A 24,966-nucleotide genomic window follows, 5' to 3' on the forward strand; every position below is an offset into this window, starting at 1 on the left:
CTCTATCCACTGTACAAGCTAGCTGGCTCTAACACTCTCTAAGTGCTATATAAATGTGAGCTGCCAAGATTGTTATTTTCATATCCCCAGTGTTTGCTTGTAACACAGTGATTGCTTGTAACAGGTGCTTAAGAAATGTAACCGGAATCTGAGTATTCACATAGCATTTTATGATTTCTATAAGTATACTGCTTTCCTTGCAACAAGCCTGTGGCACATCTTATTATCTCCATTTTTCAGAAGAGGAAACTGAGGCTCTGGGATGTTAAATGACTTACCCATGACCATACGGTTAGTAAATTCCTGAAGGAGGATTTTAAACCAGATGTCTTGACTTCCACTCTGTACCACAATGCCTCTCAATATCAATGTTTAGTATTCTAGAGAGATGTTTTGTGGGGACAAGAAAGGCCCCTACCCTTCCTTGGGTTCCCATTTCACCCCCTCTGGTGTCATCTCCCACTTCTCTCCCTTCCCCCTGTACATTTATTGTATATAGTAATCAAATGCCATGTTTTCCAGGTACAGAAAGAGACTGCCTTCCAAATACTTCAGAAGTTGCAAAAAAGGTCTAAAATTCCCAGATGCTCTCAACAGCCAGCGGTGGATCTTCCTCAAAAGTGGTGTGGATGACTTCGGGAAAGGCGGTGCCCCTTCCTATAAGGACATCATGACTCATCGGCCAAAAGAGCCCCTTTTCCCCCTCATTTGCCACAAAAAAGATCTCACTGTCCAGAAGAAGCAGCCAAAGGCGATGGCGATCTCAGAGTTATTTTCAAGGCTCTCCCAGACCCAGAAAATTCATAAGGAGAACGCGGACAAGATCGAGTATTTCCTGGCCCAGCATCCTCTGGCTCTCTACCCCAACTTGGAAGAAAGTTTGCCTCTAGAGGTAGCGATCTCATTCTCGTTTTCTCCCTCCTGCTTTGAATGTGCCAGGGTATTACTGTGGCCATAGACGTGCTACTCGCTTGGATGGCTAGCCGATTTCCCTGAAGGGAACAGACTTCAGGGGAGGGAGGAAAGAGTGGTTAGACAAGCTGGATCACACAGTCTTCTCCTCTTTGCTGCTCTTAAGTGGCAGTGATCACACCCTTCACTCCTCTTTGCTGAGAGGGTTGGTGAGGGCTGTAAAGTTACAGTAGAAGACCAGTTGATTTTTCTTAAAAAAAAAAAAAAAAAAAAAAGGTTAGCTGTGTGATCTTGGGGAAGTCACTTAACCCCAATTGCCTCACCAAAAAACAAAAAAAAAAGTTCAATTTTTTTATTTGGTTGGGGGAGGGAAGGCATATTTTTTCTACAGCTTTGTTGAAAGCTGACATCTAGATAGCATTTTATAATTTTTTTCCCTCACAACAACCAGGTAACAGGTATTAAATAATAAATAACCAGGTTTCTTTTTTTTTTTTTTAAAGAGAATTTATTGATATATTTTGCTTTTTCATCATTTTGATTTCCCCTTGTATCTCTCTCCTCTTTCCTTCTGGAATGCCATCATTTATAACAAAGATTAAAAAAAGAAAGAAAAGAAAGAAAAAGAGGAAAAAAAGGGAGAAAAATCAGCAAAACCAATTAATACATCAGAAAAAATTTGATATCATATGTAATGTTCCACCCCTTGGATCCCCAAACTCTACAAGGGGCAAAGGAAGGCATCTGTTCTTTGGGACCCAGATAGTTCTTTATAATTTCATAACATTTTATTTCAAGCATTTTGTGGCTGTTCTTTCCATTTACATGTTATAGTTGTGTGTACATTATTTTCCTGGCTCTGTTTGTTTCACTTTGCTTCACTTCACATAGCTCTTTTCATGCCTCTCTGTATTCATTGAATTTGTCATTTCTTATAACAGTTGTATTCCATTGCATTCATACCATAATTTGTTTAGCTACTCCCTAATCGGTAAGCATTTAGATTGTTTCCGATTCTTTGCTGCCACAAAAAGTGATGTAAATATTATTAGGTATTTGACATCGAAGCCTTTCTTTTTATCAATAATGTCCATATTACATATGCCTAAAATGGGATCTCTGAGTCAAGAGCTCTAGAAATTTTAATCATTTCTTTTGCATAATTACAAGTTGCTTTCCAGAATAGTTGTATCTTCATAGATCCACTGACAACGTATTAGCGTGCCTGTCTTTCCCCAGCCCCTCCAACATTGACTCCTGTTTTCTTTTATCATCTTTGCCAACTTGCTGGATATGAAGTGCAACCTCAGGGTTATTTTGATTTCCATTTCTTTCATTATTAGTGATTTAGATCATTCTCTCGTATGGTTGTTGCAATTCTTTTGAGAACTTTTGTTCGTATTCTTTGGCTACTTATCTATTGGAGAATAGTTTTTGGTTATATGTATTGCTATTATTTGTCTTTTTATTTTGGATATCAAATGTTTATAAGAAATATTTGACTACAAGGATTTTTCCAAGTTGACATATTTTCTTGTTATTTTACATGTTTTAATTTTGTTTGCACAAAAGTTTTTTAATTTTATGTAATCAAAATAGTCTATTTTATCTTTTAAAATTATTTCTATAGTTAATATTTCATTCCATACCCATAGTTCTGAAATATATATGTCTCTCAACTTAATTTTTTTTTAATTAGGCAGTTGGGGTTAAGTGACTTGTCCAAGGTCACACAGCTAGTTAAGTGTCAAGTGTTTGGTCTGAGGCTGGATTTGAACTCAGGTCCTCCTGACTTCAGGGCCTGTGGTCTATTCACTGCACCACCTAGCTGCCCCTCAACTAATTTTTTTATGGTATGATCTTTAATATTCATTTAATGGGGAATATCGTGTAAGGTTTTGATCTGGGTCTAATTTCTAACAGATTGCTTTCCAGTTTGTCTATGACTTCTCATCAAATAGGGAGTTCTTTCCCAGATGACATATGTTTTCAGGTTTATATAATAATGAGTTGTTGAGTTCAGTTATTTCTGATTCTTCCTTATCTAGTTTATTCTATTCATCTACTTTTCTCTTTTTTTAACCAATATCAAGTGATTTTGATCATTGCTACTTTATAATATAGCTTGAAACCTAGAAGTTCCATTTTCTTCTTTATTTCTGCCTTTTTCACTATTTTCCTTGATATTCTATATCTTTTGTTCCTCCAAATGAATTGTATTATTTTTTCTAACTCTGAAAAGTATCTTTTTGGTAGTTTGACTAGTATAGCATTAACTGTAACTTGAGTAGTACTGTCATTTTTATTGAGTTGGTACAGTACAGCCATAAACACTGAATACTCCTCCAACTATTAAAACTGTTCTTTTTTTAAAAGAAATATTTTGTAATTGAATCTACACAAGTATTGAGTGAACAAGTCAGTTCCTCATTATTAATTTTGCTTAATCAATGATTTGCACAGATTCTCTTCTCCCCTCACCTCCTGCCTTGTTTGTCAATCTTTCCACTAGCTTTGGAGTTGTACTTCATTGATCACCTTTTCTTTATTCTATTTAACTATCCAATTCTTCTTCTCATGTTTCCCTTCTTTTGCTTTCTCATTTAAATGGTTAGTTAAAAATCTCCACCTCCTCTCCTCCCTTCCAACAAATTTTATTCACTTTTTTCTTTTCCTGCTCCTTTTTCTAAAGAGAATTTATTCATCTTGTTCCCTTGATTAATTTCCTTCTAATTCTTTCCACTCTGAACTATCATTCATTGATTTATGATCCATATACCTATTTATCCATTCTTCAGTTTCTTTCTGTTCTTCATGGAATTAAAACTTTTGAGATGATCAGTTTGAGCTCCTTTTAACCAATTTCCATGTTATTGTTTGCTATTCTAGAACTTGCTGACCCATCTCTTTTCTTGTTGTGCCTCACTCTTAGAAGTGTGAAGAAAGTAATAAAAAGAGAATTATGCTCCATGGTCGAAATCAGCCCATATCCCAAATCATGTGGTCCAGTTCCATCCTCTGCCCTCCTCTCTTTCTCATTTGCCATGTAATTTCCTCTTTGGACCCATGTCCTTTCATCCTTATGGTTGCCAGTTGGCTGCCAGAACTCAAATTTCTCTTTTCGTGGGGCAAGATGTTGTCCATGGGGGCACAACACTCTCCCAGAGAAAGTGGTTTCCTTCTGAACCAACTCCCCCCATGATTAGACCCATTTCAAAGTCTATTTCCCATTACATATATATATATATATATATATATACACCTCTTCTGTCCTGGGATTGGAGAATAAAGTTAAGACTTCTCTGTCACCCGAGCTTGATGTACAGTGGCAATTTATGAGCCCAACCCCTCTATTGACTGGTATGGAAGCTTTTACCTGCTCTATTTCTGATGTGGGCCAATTCGCTCCATCCTTAGGCAAGCTGGTTTGGGGCTCAGACTTAGTGCGGACACCTCAATTGGCATAGCCTGTTGCAGAACTCATGAACTCAAGAGATCCACCAGCTTCAACCTTCACGTTAACAGGAATTAAAGGAGTATGCCGTGACTGCCAGACCCCAAGATTGATCTTCATTGCATTCATCTCTCCTTTATCAGGATAAGATCTCCCTATTTCATTTCCCCTGTTTCAATCTCACTCTTATGAGACCTCTCCCATTCTCCTGTAGCATCTATTCCTGCTGAAAGACTATAGGAATTCATCTTTGGCATTATTCACCTATGGATTTGATTATTATACATCACACATTCCCTTTTATCCTCTACCTCTCCACTTTCCATTTATATACTCTTCCATTCTGCAATTTTTGTTGTTGTTGTTCAGTTGTTTCTATTGTATTCAACCCTTTGGGAATCCATTTGGGGTTTTCTTGGTAAAAATCCTGAGTGGTTTGCCATTCCTTTTTCCAGCTCATTTTACAGATGAGGAAACTGAGGCAAACAGGACTAAGTGACTTTCCCAGGGTCACACAGCTAGTAAATGATTGAGGCTGGATTTTAATTCAGGAAGAAGAGTTGTGGAACAACCAGGAGGCCAGTGTTATACACTATGCCACCCAGTTGCCCACACTACAATTTAATTCCACAAAATACATTGATTTACCTGTTGGAGAAGTTGTGAGGTGTAATGTCTATTAAAAATAGTATTTCTGACCTGTTCCTACTAGTTTCTTCTCCTATTTCTTTAAATCCTGCTTTCATAACCCTTGTGTACTTATTTTTTTTTTCTTAATGGTCTCTCTGTTGCTATTTTTTAGACCACAGGTTAGTCTTTCTCTTTTGATTTAAAAAAAATAGTAAAGATGGGCAACTTATTTCATTGCTTATTCTTACCTTGATAGCTCTATTTGTTTACCTTTCTTGTATTTCTGTGGTTTGGGGTATTTGTAAGTTGAATCATTTGTGTATTTCTGTTTTTGTTTTGGGGATTTTTTTTGCAGGAATGCTTCAAATACCCCTCTTTTATTGAATGTCTTTCCTTTTGTTAATGATTAGGTTCAGATTTGCAGGCTATGTCATTTAGGTTTGCATCTTGAGCTCCTTTAATTTTTCAAAAAATTATTCCACACCTTCTGTGGTTTTTAGTAGATGCAGAATAATTCAGTATTATTTGAATTTTCTTTCCTTTTTATTTGAAGTTCTTTTTCCTGGCTGTCTGCAGAAACAGTTGTCATTAGCATTATTAAATTTAACAACTCTGTATCTGGGAATTTGATGTATAAGGTTTGGGGTTTTACCCCCCAGAGGTGATCTGTGTATTCCTTTGAATGGTACTTTGTTTTCTGCATTCAGAAGTTCTGGGCAATTTTCCTGTATTATTTCCAGCATTATGGTTTTCGGGTTTGTCATATTCTTCGGGGAGACATAATCCTTAAATTGTCTCTGCATATTTTAGATAAATGGCTTTTGCTTGTGTAGAGATCATGTGTTCTTTTAGGCTTATTGCCTTTTGCTTCTCTTCTTCCCGAATATCTTCCATCTCAGTGTGTTTGCATTCCAAACTTGCTATTCTCTCTTTCTCTTTTTTAGAGGGACTCATCCTAGATGTGTCTCCATGTGGATCTATCCAAGTGGATTCACATTTTTCTACTATGCTTGGTTTTTGCCTAAAGCAACTTCTCAAGGTCCAGCTAGATTTCAGTCCCCTTTCCTTCAGTTCCAGTGAGGTGTTGCACACCTAACCCCTATCCTATTTTCACCTGTTCTTTCCTTCTCTGTTATGGAAGAAGCAACATCTTAACCCCTCTTCCCATGCAAGTTAGACTAGTTTTTCCTTAAAAGATAAATATTCTTCAAGAATTAATTGGCTTAGAGATTTTTCTCTTTTTCATGCTCATCTTTCAACCTTGCCCTGTTTCCAATAATCTGACCTTTTCTCATCTCATGAGAAGTGAAAAACTCTAAAACTCAGAATTCTGTGTAGGTACAAGCCATCTTTTCCATACACTCCTCCCCTCCAGAGGAGGCATTGTACTTAAAAAGAATTAAAACTGATCTTGAGATTTGATTGGCTTAGTCAGGGGACTAAGGCTCAGTTAGTCAGTCTAATAAACACTTATTTAGCACCTCCTATGTTCCCAGCACTGTGCTAAACGTTAGGGGTACAAAAAGGGGCAAAAGGCAGTTCCTGCCCTCAAGGAGCTCATAATCTAATGCACAGACTTCAAGCAAATAATTATGTACAAACAAGCTATATGCAGGATAAATGGGATATAATCGACAGAGGGAAGGCACTAGAATTAAGAGGGGTTAGGAAAGGCTTCTAGTAGATTTTAGTCAAACTTTAAGGGAGTCAGGAAAGCCAGTAGGCACAGATGAGGAGGAAAGAGTATATTGGGCATGGGGGAGAGCCAAAGAAAATGCCCAGAACTGTGAGATGGAGTGTCTTGTTCATGGAAAGGCCAGAAGGCCAGCGTCACTGGATGGAAGAGTATATGTTGAGGAGTAAGGTTTGAGGAAGACAGGTTACTATCTGCACCTGGGCAAATCACTTAATCTCTTTTTACCTTAATTTCCTTGCAAGGTTGTGGTAAGGATCAAATGAGATAATATTTGTAAAGTGCTTAGCACAGTGGTCTGCACACAATAGGCACTCAATAAATGTTTTTTTCCTTCTTTCCTTCCCTCCTTCCACCTTCCTGCCTTCCTTCTCCCTCAGAATGCCTTGCTGTTTCATTTAGGCTGGTTTGCCTGCTCTGTGAGTGGTTGGTTAGCAATAATAGGTATAACTTCTCAGAGCACTAACTAAAGAGGCAGAGTCTCCTTCCTAGTAGCCTAAAGTTGGCTTCTATGATTTCTTTACTAAACTTCTCCACACCATTGATACCCACACATACTATGACCAAATTTGCTTTTCTCCATCTGTACCAACACTGTTCTACTAGATATGCCTCACAGGGTCAATTACCTTTCAGGGTTGCTTCCAAAGTGATTAGAAACGTGGTCATCAAAACATAAATTACCCAGGAATCTTATCTTTTGATGAGAACTGTTGGAAAAACTGGAAAGTAGTCTGGAAGAAATTAGGCTCAGATCATCATCTTCCATCATATTCCATAGCAAAATCAAAGTGGATTCATGATATGAATATTAAAGATTGTATCAAACAAATTTGAAAAGAAACCTATCACATACCTTTCACAGTAACTGGTATGAGATGAATTCTTAACCAAATTAAGAGGCAATTACAAAGAATAAAATAGATAATTTTGATTATATGAACTTGAAAAGCTTTTGTGCAAACAAAACTAACACATATAGGATAAGAATGGGATCTATCAAATGGGGGGGAATCTTTGTTAAGTCTGATAAGAGTTTGATATCTAAGACATATAGACAGCAAACAAATATATATGGCCAGACGCTGTTCCCCAATAGAGGAATAATCAAATGATACGAACAGTTCTCACAAGATGTACAAATACTAATAACTATATGAAAGAATGTTCCAAATCACTAATAATAAGAAAACTGTGAATCAAAATGACATTAAAGTTTTACCTTAAACTTACCAAACTGGCAAAGATGACAAAGGATAGTGGTAAATGTTGATTGGGTTGTGAAGAGACAGGCACACTAGTGCAATGTTAGTGAAGCTATAAAGTGGCACAACCATTCTGGAAAACAATTTGGAATTATGCAAATGAAGTAACAAAAATGTCCATATTCATTGATCAGAGTCTACTGCTAGGCACATATCCTATGGGAAGCTATTGATGAAAAGAAAGACGCCAATACCAAATACATGAAAATATTTATAGCACTTTTTGTGGTAGCAAAGAATTGGAAACAACATAGATGACCATCACTTGGGAAAGAACAAAACACATTGTGGTACATGCATGTGATGGAATATTACTGTGCTATAAGAAATGATGTATGTGATGAATACAGAGAAGCATGGAAAGATCTATGTGATAAAGAGTCAAGCGATAAAGTGCCAGGAAAACAATATACACAATAACAATAACAACGGAAAGGAAAAGAACAACCATCCCAAAACAATTGAAACAGAATGCTGTTCGATTATAAAAAACAACCTGAGTTCCAAATAACAGATATAAGAAGACACTGCCTTTTATTCCTTTGTAGAGGTTTTGATATCTGTGGTATGGAACATTGCACATATATCAAAAAATTTTTAGATACACTGATTGCTTTTGCTGAGTTTTTCATTTTCCTTTTTTCTTTTTTAAAAAAAAAAACTTCCTTTTAAGGGATAACTCTTAGGGATGGGGTTAGGAGGAGGAACATAGGGGAAAATCCAAACAATATAAAAGCAAATCATATCAACAAAATTTTTAAAAAGAGCATTAGTATGCCATGTAATCAGCAAGACAGCAGAGAAATCTAAACGTAGTCAACCCTTTAAACCCTCCAACAAAAAATTAAACACCAACTGTAGGATACTTATAGCAGCATCAGACAGAACCTCCAACAATGTGAAATCCTTTATGAATATTGGAGAAATATAATACTTAGAGGACTTATTCAGCGTCTTTTCCTAATTAGTCCCTATGTACCTAAAGCAAGGGCACAAGCAAACTTGTGAACTTGGGTGTGGCCTGGCCATGGTAGGGGAATGGGCCTCTCAGCTACCACAGTGACTCTTTGCACCAACATTCCTGTTGTCTTTCTACCCTCTCATGTGTTGGTTCTGCCCTGTGAAGGAAAGGAGAGAGAGATAGGTTGCCGGTGCATGCAAGTTTGTCAGTCCTGGAAAATGTGTCAAGTTCAGCTAGGACCAGTCCTCCCTGAGGTTACTCAGGACAGGGGCCCAAGCTGGTCACCCAGTATGTGCTGCCTTTAAGCTCTGTTCGCTAGAAAAGGAGGAAAGAAATCAAAATAAAAAAGTCTGAATAAATGCCAAGTGTACAAGCAGATAATTCAACAGAACCTTAAAACTGAAGAAAGCAGGATGCAAAATTCTCTTAATAGTATCATATAAAAGAATGAGAATCAATAATACCTGATATGACAGAATCCTGAAAATTCCTCAGAGATCATGGAATAAAACAAAAAACTCCAGAATGGTTCCAAAAATAATGAAATCCATAAAAGACGAAATTAACAAGGCATATGCCAGAAATTAGCTCCCAGCTATTTGATATATTTTGTTGTTGTTCAAATGATATTTTTCAGGTATTATCTTATTTAGTTCTCACAACAACCCTATCTAGCATACTGGTTGAATCCTTTGTGGAGGATGTGTGGAAGAATATGGAAAAAAACCACACAGGATGAGAAGGCATAGATTAGTTGCGTTCTATATTGATGGAGGCAATGCTCCACATCGATGTAATCACAAGTCCATTGAAGTATTTTAACAGATCAGAAGTTTTAAAATGTTTTGTATCCTGTTACTTCATTTAAGCTATTCATAATCTTGGTTTGTTTTTACTGGTTGTCTTGAGTTCCCTAAATAAACCATTGTACCATTTATAAACAGAGATAATTTATCCTCTTTGCTGGTAATGTTTATTACTTTAATTCCTTTTTCTTGTCTTATTTCTAGAAGTGTATAGAATAATAATGATGATAGCAGGCATTCTTGCTTTATCATTATTTGTGGGAAAGTATTTTTTTCTCATTACAAATAATGCTAGATATTTACTTAATAAAATTGCTTTTTACTACATTAGAGAAAATTTATTTTTATTTTTAAAAATGTATAAATTCGTGTCATATTCTATCAAAGACTTTAATGGGATTTTTTGTGATAATTGTATATCTAGTACTAAACAATCCTATTCCTGGAATAAGTCCAACTTTGCTATAATGAATAACTTAGGAAATGTTTCTCTAATCTATTTATTAACATTTTACTTAATATTTTTCATCATCATTCACTAATGGTATTGGTCTGTAGGTATCTTTTTCTTCCTTATCTTTCCCTGGTATTCACATGAGGTCCATATTTGATTAATTAGGTAGTGTCTTCCTTTTCTTTTTTGAGAATATCTTATATAGCATAGAAATTAGTTCTTTTCTGCCAATATTTCATTTAATTCACTTATCAATATGACCAGTTCTGTTGAGTATTTCCATAACACTTTAGATATAGTCTATTAAATTTTTCTTTCTCAGATTCTGTTGTTTAGGCTCTCTGTTTCCTATTTTGTTCAATTTGAGCATTTCATATTTTTGTAGATATCTATCCACTTTAGATGATCTTTTTTGCTGGAATATAGTAAAAATTTCAAATAATTAAAAACAATTTCTGTCTGCTAGTACAGTATTGAATGATGTTGGTGATAATGGGCATCCTTGTTTCATCCCTAATCTTATTGGGAAAGCTTCTGGTTTATCCTCATTACAGAAAATGCTTGCTGATGATTTGAGATAGATACTACTTATCATTTTAAGGAAAGCTCTATTTATTCCTATGCTCTCTGGCATTTTAATAGGAATGGGTGCTGTATTTTGTTAAAACTTTTTCTACATATATTGAGGTAATCATATGATTTTTGTTGGTTTTCTCATTGATATGGTTCATTATGCTGATAGTTTTCCTAATACTGAACCAGCCCTGAGTTTCTGGTGTAAATCCTACCTGGTTGTAGTGTATTATCCTGGTGATAAATTGTTGTAAACTCTTTGCTAATATTTTATTTAAAATTTTTTGCATCAATATTCATTAGGGAAGTTGATCTATAATTTTCTTTCTCTGTTTTAACTCTTCCTGGTGGGTTATTTTATATTTTGCTGAAATTATTGTTTCATTTAATTTTTTGGTTGATTCTTTAGGATTCACCATCATATCACCTGCAAAAAGTGTTAATTTTGTATCTTCTTTACCTAAACCTACTCCTTCAGCTTCTTGTCTTATTGCTATAGCAACATTTCTATTACTATGTAATGAATTATTCATAGTCATTTATGTTACCATGTAGTAGTAATTATTCATAGTAATTTATATTACTATGTAATAGTAACATAGGCAGTGGGTGGTACAGTGGACAAAGGACTGGATCTAGAGTCAGAAAGACCTGATTTCAAATCTAGCTTCAGAAACTTACTTGCTGTATAACCCTGGGTTACTCACATCATCATTGTTTGCCTCAGTTTCCTCAACTCTAAAATGGGGATACTGATGGGGATAATCTACCTCTCAGGTAGAGACATGCTTACCACCATGCCTAGAACATAATAAGTGATATACAAATACGTATTCTCTTTTCCTTCTCCTATGTCAAATAGAGGTCATGATGATGTCTTTTTTTTACTCCCCTCTGTCCCACCTCCCCAGTTTTGTTGGGAAGGATTCTAGCTTATCCTCATTATAAATAATGTTAACTCTTGGTTGTCCATTTATACTATTATGCTACCAAGTAATTATTATTTGTCATTTTAAGAAAAGGGTCATTTATTCCTATTTTCCACTATTTTTAAAAGAAATGGATGTTGTTTCTTGTTAAAAGCTTTTTAAAAAATCTGCTAACATAATCATGACTTTTGCTGTTTTTATTATTAATATGGTTAATTAAGTTTATAGTTTTACAATTATTAAATATTCTGCATTCCTGGTGTAAATCCAGGCATATTGCGTAATCTTTCTGATATGTCGCTTTAGTCTTTTTGCTAGTATTTTATTTTAAATGTTTGCATCAATATTCAGCAACAGTTTTCTTTTCCTGTTTTGAAACATAGTTTTATCATAGAAGGACTTTTATAGGATCTCTTCTTTTGCTATTTTTGCCAATAGTTCATGTAATATTTTGACTAATTGTTCTTTGAATGTTTGACAGAATTTACTTGTGAATCCATCTGGTCCTAGAGTTTTTTTTTCTCTTTCTCTTTCAACTTTACATTTTAATTTGCTGTGGCCCAGTGGTCAGAGAGCTAGCCTTGAAGCCAGGAAGATTTGGGTTTAAGTCCTACTTCTGACATATGTTGATATGTGATCTTAGGAGAATCACTTAATTTCTCAGTTCTCTAGGCAACTCTCCTAGTCTATAAATTACAGAGAAGGTGCTGATCTATACTGTTATAGAGAGTTTCCTCACCTGGGAGTTTCCTGTACCAGTGAAATCTCAGCTCCAGTCTTTATCTTGTAAATCTTTATGTTTTAAATGTGTTTCTCTTACACAGTAAGTATTGGGGTTTGCTTTCCTAAACTATTCTTCTACCATCTTCTCTTTTCATATGTGAATTCATTCCATTAATATTAAAGGTTATAATAAGTATTTTCTCCTTCATTAAATTCTGTTATATAATTTTCTTTTTTCTCCTAATTAAAAAAATAAGAAATTAGCAGTAGGAAAATGTAATTTGTATCGCATTGGGCAGTCTTATTCTAGTAATCTTTCTTTTTTGTCCCCTTACTCTCTTTGCCCAGACCCAAGTCACTGAATTTTGAACACAAACATCTTCGTAGTTTCCATAGCTAGTTCATTTTCCTTAAGCCATTCCCTTTCCCAACCTCATCCTCCAACTCATTTTATCTAACTTCTATTACTATAATCTATTTAACCTTCCCTAGACTAGTCCTGGTGAGAGTAATTCATGAAGGTCCCTCCTTTCTTTATCTATATCTGGAATACCTTCAGCTGTGGCATCCCACTTTCAACAAATGCTAATTCTTTTCTTTCCCTTTCTCTTCCTTTTCCTATATTATTTCTTTTTGAACACTCACATCCATATCTTGTCTCTTTTTCTTCCATCAATGCCCCTTACACAAGGTGGAACTTCCAATTTATAATGGTCTTTTCTGCTCCTTTCATTATGTAAACATGGGAATGTCACCTAGCTCTTTTAAGCTATCTATACTTATTTACTTTTTTTTACTTTTCTTTAACCTGCTGTATGTATATTTCAAAGACTGAGCAAAGATTTTTTCAGAAGAAGAAATACTTGTAAGTCATAAATTGTGTTAGCTGTCTTTTTCCCCCCTACAGGGTTATACTCAATTTTGAAGAATATGTTATCCTTGGGTACAAGTCATTTTCCTTTCTTTTTTATCGTATTTAAAGTTTTCCTTTCTTTCCTCATGACAGTCTTGAGTGATTCTGACTGGTATTCCTTATTTCATAATCTTGCTATTCCTTCTGCCAATACATACATACATACATACACACACATGCATACACACATGTGTATATATGTACACACACAATACACATACATACAATCACACATGTACACATAACATACAGTTGCATGTATATGCATGCATGTATATATTTGCAGGGGTTGTTTTTGTTTTTGTTTCTTCACCGAGAAGTGCTTGAGTTGGGCATTTCATAACTATATTTGTTAAACTTGTGGTTCTTCTTGAGTAATGTCCTATATCTTCTATAGATTTTTTACTTTACTTTTTTACTTTTACTTTACTCTCTGTTTGGAAGGAAGGAAATATTTATTAAGCACTTACTATGTGTTGGGCATTGTGCTAAGTGCTTTATAAATATTATCTCATTTGATCCTCATTACAACCCTGGGAGTTATCTTCACTTTACAGTTGAGGAAACTGAGTCAAACAGATTAAGTGACTTGGCCAAGGATCACATAGTTAACAAGTATCTAAGGCTAGATTTGAACTCAGATCTTCCTAACTCAGGCCCAATGCTCTTTCCACTGCACCATTTGGTTTCCGTTAGGCATTTTTTTTATGACTTCTTGAAATACGGTACTCAGATTTTTTTCTGTCCTTATATTTTTTTCTGAGATGCAGATGCTTCTTATATTACCCCTTTGAATCCTGTCTTCCAGGTCAGTTATTTTTGATTGAACATGGAATTGTACATGGAATTTTTACTTTGTTCTAATAATGCTTGTTATATCATTGCATTTTTTTGTTCTTCTGATACCTTTGTTTTTCAATGTGTCAACTACTTTTTAATTAAAACTTTGTGTTCATTCTATCTTTCAATTTTTAAAATAGACCATCTAGTCTCTCTTGGAGCTCTTGTAGTGATTCCATTTTCCTTTCTGAAATTCTCCTAGTAATCATAGCAAATTTATTCTGATTTTTAAGAAATTTTAGCCCTATTGTTTCTTGCTTTGTTATTTCCTCAGTCCTGTATTAATATCCTTCATAATATGTATCAAAACAACATACAATTCACCAATTGTGGTCTGGGCAAGTTATAGCCAAAGATTGTAGCAGTTCTTTTGGTTTCTGTATAATGCTGTTGATTCTGGTTGTACTTACAATCTACTCAACATTGCCCGCGCCCCCACCCTTCTCAGATAAACAGCTGTCTAGCCACACTTTTTTCCCATTGAATAGATGTGAAGTTGATTTTTGAACCCAATGTAAGACTTACATGATAACCCTTTTCAATTTCACCTTAGTGGATTTAACTCAATGCCCTAAGCTATTAAGGTCTTTTGGGATCCTGATTCTGTCATTCAATATGTTTGCTATGTCTCTGAATTTTGTGTCATCTGCAAATTTGATAAATGTGCTATTCATGCCGCTATTCCAAATCACTGATATAAATGTTAGCACAGAGTCAAACACAGATCTCTAGGACACTCCACCATAGACCAATCACCTTCCAATTTGACATAAAGCCATTAATAACTGCTCTTTGAATACAGCCATTCAAACAAAGCTGAATGTAGTCACATTAGCTAACTCACATCTCTATATTTTTTTGTGACTTGAACTCATCACAAGTGCAACTAAATATTCTCTTACATTCTCCTTACTTATCTTGCATAAAACTTGCTATTAGCTATTTTTGTTCTATCCCTTCTAGCCCCAAAATAATTTACCACCACCAGAAAACAATAACAAAGTAAGATTTCAGTACCATGGTCTTCTTGCCATCATGTCTTATCATCATTTCATCCACTCTGAGCAATGATACTATCTCTTCTTTGATCTTCCTTTCTTGAGGCATCTTTTGTTGTTGTTGCTTTTTTTTTACCGGTCAATGGAGTTAAGTGACTTGCCCAGGGCCTCACAGCTAGTAAGTGTCAAGTGTCTGGTCTGAGACCGCATTTGAACTCAGATCCTCCTGACTCCAAGGCTGGTGCTCTATCCGCTGCGCCACCTAGTTGCCCTGATCTTCCTTTCTTTTCCAATAAAAAAATTCTTTCTGATGGCCTCACTTTCCTTGCCAACCTCAGTTCTTACCGACCTCTAATGTTCTTGACACTATTCATACAAAATTGTGCCATGATTTTCTAATAATCTTCAAATACCTATCCTTGATCCCATTTCTCTCTCTTTTTTAAAAATTTTAACTTGACCAATGTGTTCCTTGTCGTCACATTTTTGTGGTCTCTTTAAACAATTTACCCCTTTCCTCACCACCAGAATTGTTTTTCTCTTTGTATTCCCAGAATTTCATGGTTCAGAGCTTCCCATTTCTCTCCTGGACTGATTTCTGTAGAATTTTAAGCCATAAAATTCTATCTGTCGTTCCTCTGAACCCCTACAAAAGTCTGTATTTGTGTTACACTATGTCCAGGTTTCCTTTTGTTCTATGTGACAAATACAAGATGGAGTGGTCACTTCTACTATATCATGTCTTTGTGCTAGACTTGTGATCTATTTCACTGACTCCTCATGTATTTCCTCTTTCTTTCTAGGTAGTCTATAGCATTTGTAAATTTCTGTGTACAATATTTCTTCTCATTCTTTCCCTGTTGATCTCCAAAATGCTTTCCATTTTGCTTCCCTCTTTTGGTTCCTAATTTAATTCTGAGTCTATTTGTCTTATGTTACTACTTGACCCCTGAACTCGTCCTTCCCTTTCAGATCTCCCAGAGTATTTTATCTTGTGATTCTCTAATGCACTTATCACGTAATGCTGCGTATTATACTCATCTTTGTGTCTTATCTCCCTGCTAGACGGTAAGTTTTCTGAGGAAGTGGACCATATCTTAGGAATAAACACCGTATCTTCCTCAGCATTTAGCCGACTGCTCTGAACACAGGACGTGCTTATGTCGTGTTTACAGGATTGGATTTCAGTTTAGCATAGGCACACCTGGGGAAATTTGTTGTTGTTAGCCTTCTTGGATATTGTAAGGTCTGGAATTTCCCCACGTAGGGAACTCTGTACCTCCCTCCAAACAGTGGGACAAATTTGATACCAAAGGAAGAGGCCAAGGAGCTCTAGATTGATTATGGATAGTAGTTTAATCAATTTGAGTTACTTACATTTGGGGCAATATGATGGATCCCTGCCAAGATATTAATCATCCTTGGTCTGGGGCTGCAGCCAGACTATTGGTTGGATCCCTGCAAAGACCCCAGGAAAGGCCAGTGATAATTATAGGAAACAGACAAAGGGAGGAGGAGCTAGAGAGTACATCCCCAATGATTAGTGGATATTTGGGATTTCTGCTTAGTAATGAGCACATTTCCAAGATTGGGCATTAAGCCAATGTTGTTGGGTAAATGCCCAAACACAGGATAGTGTACTGGTCAAAATGGTCACACACAGGTCACCGTATTCTTGTTTTGGTTTTGCCAGACACATTATTTGAGTTATGACTCAGTGTCCAAATTATGATTTTTAACAGGTCACCATGTCTGGGCTTCCACCTTTTACAGAATTTAAGTTAATGACTTTTCACTTCTTACTATGTATTATGGCTTTTCCCCAATCAGGACCCCACAGATATTGTCTCCTAGTCTTCTGTACTGTCTTTCTTTGTTTGCAGACCTTGAGGTACTCTGTAGTTTCTGGCTTAGCAGATAAACATTCAATGTTCTTCCTTCCCTCATCTTTTAATTACAAGTCCTTTCTTCAAATCACTTTCTCAAGACTACAAGCACTTATAACAAATATATCCTTCTGGACTTCATTTAATACTCTCAACCTCTAGCCATAAGACTTTCATTCCTATATTTTAAATGGTGGTCCAGAAATCAAACTCCTGTTCTCAAGACATCATCTTTCTCAATAGCTGCTTACTTCACATATCTGTCTTTCTCTTCTGTAGCCCTTATTTTCATTAAAAAAACATCACTATTGTTCTAAAGATCTTCAGTTTCTTGCTCAGGACTTCAAATTCCCCCAATGATGCTTTCTAGACTCTTCCTATTAGTATTATTTATGTCATATTTCCCTAACTGGATTATAAGTTCTTAGAGGCCAGGGACCATGGCTTATCCATCATTGGCCCTTCCATAACATAACCTCTAATAGTTACTGTTGCGGTAGAAAGATTCGCTGTTTAAAGTCTGAGGTACAAGTCAGTAAAAAATTAACACTTTACTAATAAAGATTTTATCCCATGGCACAAAGAGGCCAGTTAGCTGACAAAGAAAACCTGTCAGGCACATGGGCTCTCAATATAAGCTCTTCCCCAGCAATATAATGTGACATAGCATCACATTGAATCACATCACACTGTATCAAATCACAACACAAGATACTGTAACAACATCACATCCCAACACAAGACAACATAATACAACATCATAACACAATAAAATATAGCACAACAGTGAATTTTAATGATGTAAGCACATATATGCACATTAAAAAATATTATAGACACACACAAAACAAGGAGCAATTATGCTAGACCATAGAATCTTACTAAGCATAGGGTTGCAAAGTCCCATAAAGCAACAGAGTAGCACACAGACCTAGTATTGATATGGTTTTGTGATATTACAGCCTTGTTGATCATAGTGATAAGAGGGACCCTGGTGAGGGCTAGAACACAAGGTCTTGCAAAAACAACTGGGGAGGGAGGAGACAAATACAAAGGGCCACAGTAGACATGGCTTGCTCAGTTTACACCAACATGGAAGCTAATTCTAAAATGAAGTTACTCCTCTTAAGAGAGGAAAGACCCAAGGCCTCTCTTTCTCTGCCTCTACAATCCTGAATTAATATTTGTTGAATTAAGAAAGGAAAAAAATTAAAACATCAATGATTGATTTTTCTCTATCCTTGAAGTTTCTGGCTTAGGTGTCTTGCACAATTTATTGGATGAGATAGTTAAATGAGATAAAATGAATTCAGAGTATGTCTGGGGCAGAATTGGATGAGTAGAAATCCTGCGTGATGCTCAGCAATCAGCAGGTATTTCTCCAGGAGGTGGGAAGAGCTGCATCTGATCATGGAGTATGGCGAGTGGGATTGGCAGCCAGCTTGGGTGGCCTTCTCCCTCTTGAGCGCCATACTCCCTCTTTTTGCTACCATATGACTCATAATTTCCTCTTCTTTAGACAGAAGGGAACACTAACAACTGGGAGAATCAGGGAACATATATGTTCTGAGTCTGGAAGAGCATTAGCGACCCAGAGAGTTTCCAGGGAGCTATAGAAGAGTGTTCCAGATATGGGGGACAGCCTGTGCAAAGATGTGGAATATGGATATGGTGACAGGAAGTAAGCCAGTTTGACTAGAATGAGTTCATGGTGGGGAGGGGGGAGGAAGAATAATGTGAAATCAGTCAAAAAAAAAATAGGCTTGGATCCATGTGTATTTCCCTTCCATTGTAGGGGAAGGGATGGAGTTTGACCAGCCATCAGTTCCACATTTAATTCAATAAATGGCCCTGACTGACAAGGTGTAGTAAACACAAGATAGAGGGAGTGGGCTGGTTTCGTTTCTAAAAGTAGGGCCCATTTTATTCCACTTCAGCTTCTCCTCTTATTGAAGGTGGATGTATACTTTGTCATTGTAGCTTCTTGAGCAGGTTTTGAAAGTCCTTGATCCAGAAAAGTGTTTGGAGGATGAATGGGCGTACTGTCAAGATGGCAGAGAGCTCAAGAGAAAACCCTGGGCTAGAATGATGAAAATTCACGAGTGTTTGCCATTGGAAGCGTGAGTATTGTTCTAGGACCCTCAGGGACATTCTTGATCAATCGGCAAGACGTTTTGTTAGTTCACTTCCCAAGCTGCCCTTGGGAAAGTTGCCATATAGTAAGGTTTAGAACATTAAAAGCAGTTTGACTTGATTTCTTAAATGAAATCCCTTCCTAATGAAGAAGAGAAAGCACCCCCCAGGCCAATGGAATGGCCACTTCCCTTACTAGCTAGGTGGAGGCATAACTGTGAAGAATGGAAAGGACCCAGTCAAAGGATTCCTTATACGGGATACAGTGGTTAGAGTGCCAGATCTGGAGTCAGAAAGCCTCCTCTTTGTGACTTCAAATCTGGCCTCCAACACTTAACTGTGTGACCCTAGGCAAGTCACTTAACCCTGTTTGCCTCAGTTTCCTCATCTGTAAAATGAGCTGGAGAAGGAAATGGCAAACCACTCCAATATCTCAGCCAAGAAAACATCAAATAGGATCAGGAAGAGTCAGACATGATGAAATGACTCAACAACAACAACAATGTTATTATGCATAATAATATTATTATTGTTATACTTTTGGCCAGAATGTCACAGGAGTGGCCAACACCAAAGACTGCATTATCATCATAGCTTATATTGATTCTGTCCCAAATTATTGCCAGTAATAATAATATAATTGAAAGACTTCCTTGTGACCTTGAGAGAGAGGTGCTGCTGTGAGGCCTCTGGACTTGGGTCCTCCCTCTCGGCCCAGCACCAAGGCGTCTCTTTGTTTCAGGCTTTTCTGTGACTGACTGTCTGTGTTCTTATTTGTTTACCGTCTCTTCTTTAGCCCCAAACCACCACCGGTGAAGAATCCCTACAGGTTTTTCCGTGGGGAAGAAAAGATAGAAGAGGAAGAATGCAGCCGCCTCTCAGAGCTGGAAGAACACATGCAAAGCACTGCTAAAGAATTCTGTGACTGGGTTTCTGCTTTTGTAAGTTAGCAGCCACCTATGAACTTCTTTCATTGGGGTCACCTTAGAAAGTGAATTTTATCACTTTGGGGACAAAATCTAAGGGAAATCACCAGATTTAGAATATGACCCCTCCCCAACCACCAAATAAATTTTCTCCTAACAATAATCTACTTAACTCAGAAGTTGTATTTCTATAATTCATTGATGATTGTAAAACACTGTCTTCAGAGCAATCCAGTAAGATAAATAGTACAAATATAAAAACAACAACTAGTATTTTTATAGTGCTTTGCAAAGAACTTTGCATGGATTATCTTATTTTATCCTTACAACAGCCCTGGGAGGCAGGAGCTATTATTTTTCCCATTTTACAGTTGAGGAAAATGAGTCACAAAAAAGTTAAGTGACTTTGCTCAGGGTCACACAGATAGTGTCTAAGGCCAGATTCAAACTCAGATCTTTCTGATTCTAGGCATAGTGCTCTAACCACTGGGCCATCAAACTGCCTCCGTTTTATAAATGGAGAAACTGAGGCTCAGATAAAGAAACCTGACCAGGGTTGCACAAGTATTAAGTGATGGAGCTGGGATATCAATACAAGTCTTTTTTTCAGACCGAGTCCAGTGTTCTTTCAACTATGTTATGTTGACTTTCTTGTCATTTAAGTAGACAGGACCTAATCAACCATGTTCAGCTAAATGTGGCAAGGTGTATAAAAATAACTCTTATAACTCATATACCAGGACTGAAGCTCTGGGTTTACAACAATAAGGTTCATGCTTGAAGGCTTCTCAATCATTACCTCTTTCATTCATGCCCCCACCCAGAATTTCCCTTAGAAACATCAAAATCTGATTTATGTCTTAGTCTCTGCGAAAAAGAAAAGGTTTCAGGCTAACAAATGTTGAATGAAAAATAGACTTTATTTAACCTGATAATTTTTAAAGCACAAAAGATTCATGTCTAAGCCTATAAACAGTAGAAACAAATCTTCTTCCCTCTTTTCTGGGCTTCTACCTCCCTAGGGACTGATCCAATCCTTTAGGCTTAAATAGCCCTACACTGTGATTGAAGTTATACTCCCCCCTCACTCATCCTGCATATGCACATGCACATGTGTGTGCACACACACATATGTACAAGGAAAACAAAGCATTTAGTCTGGCTGGGGATCTGAGCAGCTATTAGGAACCTGACCTAACTCAGGCTCATAACCTGTTCACTCAGCTTAAATGTAGGAACAAAATAAGTCACCCATAGGTCACTGAACCATTAAGAAAAGGAAGTTGACTTAGCCATACCATAGAAAGAATATTCAAGGAATATAAGCACTTAGCTTGGAGAGATACTGCCTTCTTTGCCTCTCTGTGGAAATATGTGTGGTCAACTGGGTAGGGTGTGGAAACATGCGCCATGTCTGAAGAGCTCCGACTCCAAGAGGGTGGGCCTTTCATGCCCTTACATGACCAGGAAAGCAGCTAACACTTAGTCCCCTCCACTAATGAGATCCTGGGAACAGAAGTGTAGCCTTTCAGAGAAAAACCAGTCAAACCTGTGTGGAAGAAGGGGTTAGAACATTGTTCTCACAACAGCAACCTATCCCTCCTGGGAACTCGACCTTCCCAAAGGATACTATTCCTTTGTTCAGAATTGTAACACTAATCTTTCAAGAGGCCAGTACTAAGAGTTGTTAGATTGTCCAACAGCCCACCTCTCCACTTAGCCCCACCTCTCCCACAGACCTATACACAATAGTAGGTCATTCTCACTTCCTTTTTTGTTGGGGTTACTAGGCTGATGGATCAGGTGGCATGCGATTGATACACATATTATGAGGAAGTATTTGCCAAAGTCTCTCATGCTGTTCTTTTGGGGGGGGGGGAAGATGGAGAGATATGGGTGAGATGACAGTATAATTAGGTAGAGTCAGATTAGTTGGGTGGTAGGACCTAAACTGATCATTGATAGTTCCATGTCAGTTTGGAAGAAGGTCACTAATGGAGTGCTCCAAGCATGTATGCTTGGTGCTATGCCACTTAACATTTTTAATGGTGACTCAAATAAAGGTATAGCCATCAAATTTGCAGATGACACAAAGGTAGGAGGGAGAGCCGGAGCACTTAATGATGGAGTCAGGATCCAAAAAGCTGGAATGTTGAACCAAAATACAGGAATTTTAATAGGATTGAATGTAAATTCTTACACTAGGGTTCAGATCATTATCTTCCCAAGTACAAGACTGGCAACAATGGATGCAATGTAGTTTGTCTGAAAAAAAAATGGTCTGGGGGATTTTAGTGGTCTGGAAGCTCCATATGAGGTAACAGTGTGATAGGAAAGCCAAGAAAATTAGAGGAATCAGAATACATAAAAAGAATGTGCTGTCCAGGAGTGGAGAGGTAACCTTTCTGTTCGACTCTGACTAGGTCAGACCATGTGAGGAATATTATTCTCAGATCTCTTTGCCACATTTTAGGGAGGAGGACATCCAGGGAAGGGCAGCCAATATGGGAAAGTTGATGTCAGGAACTTTGGTCACTGGCTCCTGGATAGGGTTGTCTTACTAGCCCTATGTTCCCAAAATGCAAAGTTTTATTCATTGAATCAATTGTTGAATTGTAGACATTAAGAGGCACCAGGGGTTGTTGCCCTGCTGACACAGATTGGCTATGACACAGACCCTTGACAAATCAATTGGGCTCTCACTGATCCAGATAATTTTCTAAGACTAAAACTTGCAGAGGAACTATTGGGAAAGGGAGTCATGAGTCCAGTTCTCATTTTTTTCTGCAAGAACCAGCCCTTGGTGTGTTAGACCAATTCTCCAGCACTGCTAAGAGTTCCATCTGTACAAAAAGGGAGTAAGGACCTTTTGTTAAAACGAAAAATTAGTTTCCCACATGCACTATGGTTTCCAAGACCATGTTACTGTGGTCTCTTTCACATCCCCAAAGCAGCACTTGGGAACTGAGAAGTAGCAATCCAGATCTGAAATGTCATCCCCCTGCTCAATAAACTTCAGTGGCTTCTTATTATTTGTTGGACCACATGCAGACTCCTCAGTTTGATATGTAAAGCCTTACACAACTTGTCCCTAACCTGCTTTTCTAAAGTTATTTCCCTTTGGACACTCCTGGATCCAGCAAAATGATCTTGTTCTGGTTTCTCTCTCGCAACACTCCATCTGTTTCCATGGCTTTAGACTATCTCTCCATGCCTAGAATGCACCCCCTCCTCTTTTCCTGTCTTCCTTCAAAGCTCAGTTCAAATGAAATATAGAGACTTTCTTGATCTTCCTGATTAGTGGTCCTTTCTCCTTCCCTATCTACATGCCATTAGCTTGTATTTATTTTGTATATATGCATACAAAATGTGTGTACGTATACCCATATGTTGTCTTCCTAGATAGAATGTAAGCTCTTTGAGGGCAGGAACTCTTGGTTTTTTTTTTTTGAAGGGCTTGGCAAATTTTATTAATTAATTTATTTTGAATTATCAATAATCATTTCCACAAGCTTTTGAGTTTTAAGTTTTTCTCCCTCCTCTTCACTTCTCTCCCCAAGATGGCATGCAATCTGATATGGGCTATACATATACATTCCTACTAAACAGATTTTCACATTAGTGATGTTGTAAGTAAGAATTAGAACCAACAGTAGGAACCACCAGAAAGAGGAAACAAAACACAACAGAAGAAAAAAAGTAGCAAATAGTGTGCTTTGATCTGTATTCAAACTCCCTAGTTCTTTCTTTGGATGTGGATAGCATTTTCCACCATGAGGCCTTTGGAAATGTCTTAGATCCTTGTATTGCTGAGAAGGGTTAAGTCTATCAATATTAGTCATTGGACAATGTGGCTGTTACCGTGTACGACGTTCTCCTGGTTCTGCTCACTTCACTCAGCATCAGACCATACAAGTCTTTCCAGGTTTTTCTGAAGTCAGCCTATCGGGAACTCTTGTTTTTATAGACAATATTTATATAACACTTATAGCATCACAAAGCACTTTGCATATCTCATTTGATTCTCACAACAACCCAGGGAGGTAAGTGCTATTATTACTCCCATTTTACAGAGGAGGAAACTGAGGCAGGCAGAGTTTAAGTGACTTGCCCAGAGTCATACAGTGAATAAATATCAGAGGAAGGATTTGAACTCAGGTCTCTCCTATTCCAAGGCCAACACTATCTGTTGCTCCACCTAGCTGGTTACTACATAGCAGTGGCTTAATAAATGTTCATCCATTGATTGAAACTCTTCTCTCAACAACTTCCACTGCCTCTCCAAAACATCCCAGAGCACTGTACCTTCCCCCTAGATTAAAAAACAGGAAGTTGTTTGCTTTTCAATTGCTTAACAGTAATGCTTCCGATGTGATATTGATGCACTAGGGGGAGAGTGACCAAATGGACGTGCCCACGATCCTGAAACTGTTTGAAACTAGTTATGAATATCCAAAAGGCTACAACGTCCTCCACTTGATGGAAATGAATCAGCTGCCCCTGGACCTAAAGCAGGGTGTGGGGCTAACAACACTGGAAGAGATGCAGTATGCCCTGGAGGGGATGGACCACGAAAGGAGAATGGAGAGGACCAAGGTAAGTTCCCATTAAAAAAACTCTTCCAAGACAAAGAAGAACAAGTACCAGAGGCAAGAAGACCCGGCAAATGCCGGAGGCTTTTTGAAATTCTTGAGCTTTGCCCAGTTGCCCACTCTTTGTATTTTAATTCCCGGGTTTTTAAATTCTGAAATCTTAAGGAGCCCTGTCCTCAAGGACCTCATATTCTAATAGGGAGAGAGAACACATGTAAGGGGATGTTGGCCAAGGAAGTGAGCTTTGGTTTTCTGAGTTACAAAGATAGTGAGTGGAG

At 37.3% G+C, this 24,966-nt stretch overlaps 1 protein-coding gene across 1 annotated transcript in view; it reads left to right on the forward strand.

The window, feature by feature from the left end:
• Nucleotides 1-24,966, forward strand: part of FAM47E (family with sequence similarity 47 member E) — a 57,808-nt gene that overhangs the window by 6,709 nt on the left and 26,133 nt on the right. Inside the window, exons 2-5 of the mRNA XM_027854629.1 lie at nucleotides 523-892; nucleotides 19,018-19,157; nucleotides 19,967-20,111; nucleotides 24,486-24,692. Of these exons, the coding sequence (XP_027710430.1) occupies nucleotides 523-892; nucleotides 19,018-19,157; nucleotides 19,967-20,111; nucleotides 24,486-24,692 (862 nt within the window). The remainder of the gene's footprint in view (nucleotides 1-522; nucleotides 893-19,017; nucleotides 19,158-19,966; nucleotides 20,112-24,485; nucleotides 24,693-24,966) is intronic.

Source organism: Vombatus ursinus, unplaced genomic scaffold (genome assembly GCF_900497805.2).
Source record: "Vombatus ursinus unplaced genomic scaffold, bare-nosed wombat genome assembly UNPS02010461.1, whole genome shotgun sequence".
Taxonomy (NCBI): domain Eukaryota; kingdom Metazoa; phylum Chordata; class Mammalia; order Diprotodontia; family Vombatidae; genus Vombatus; species Vombatus ursinus.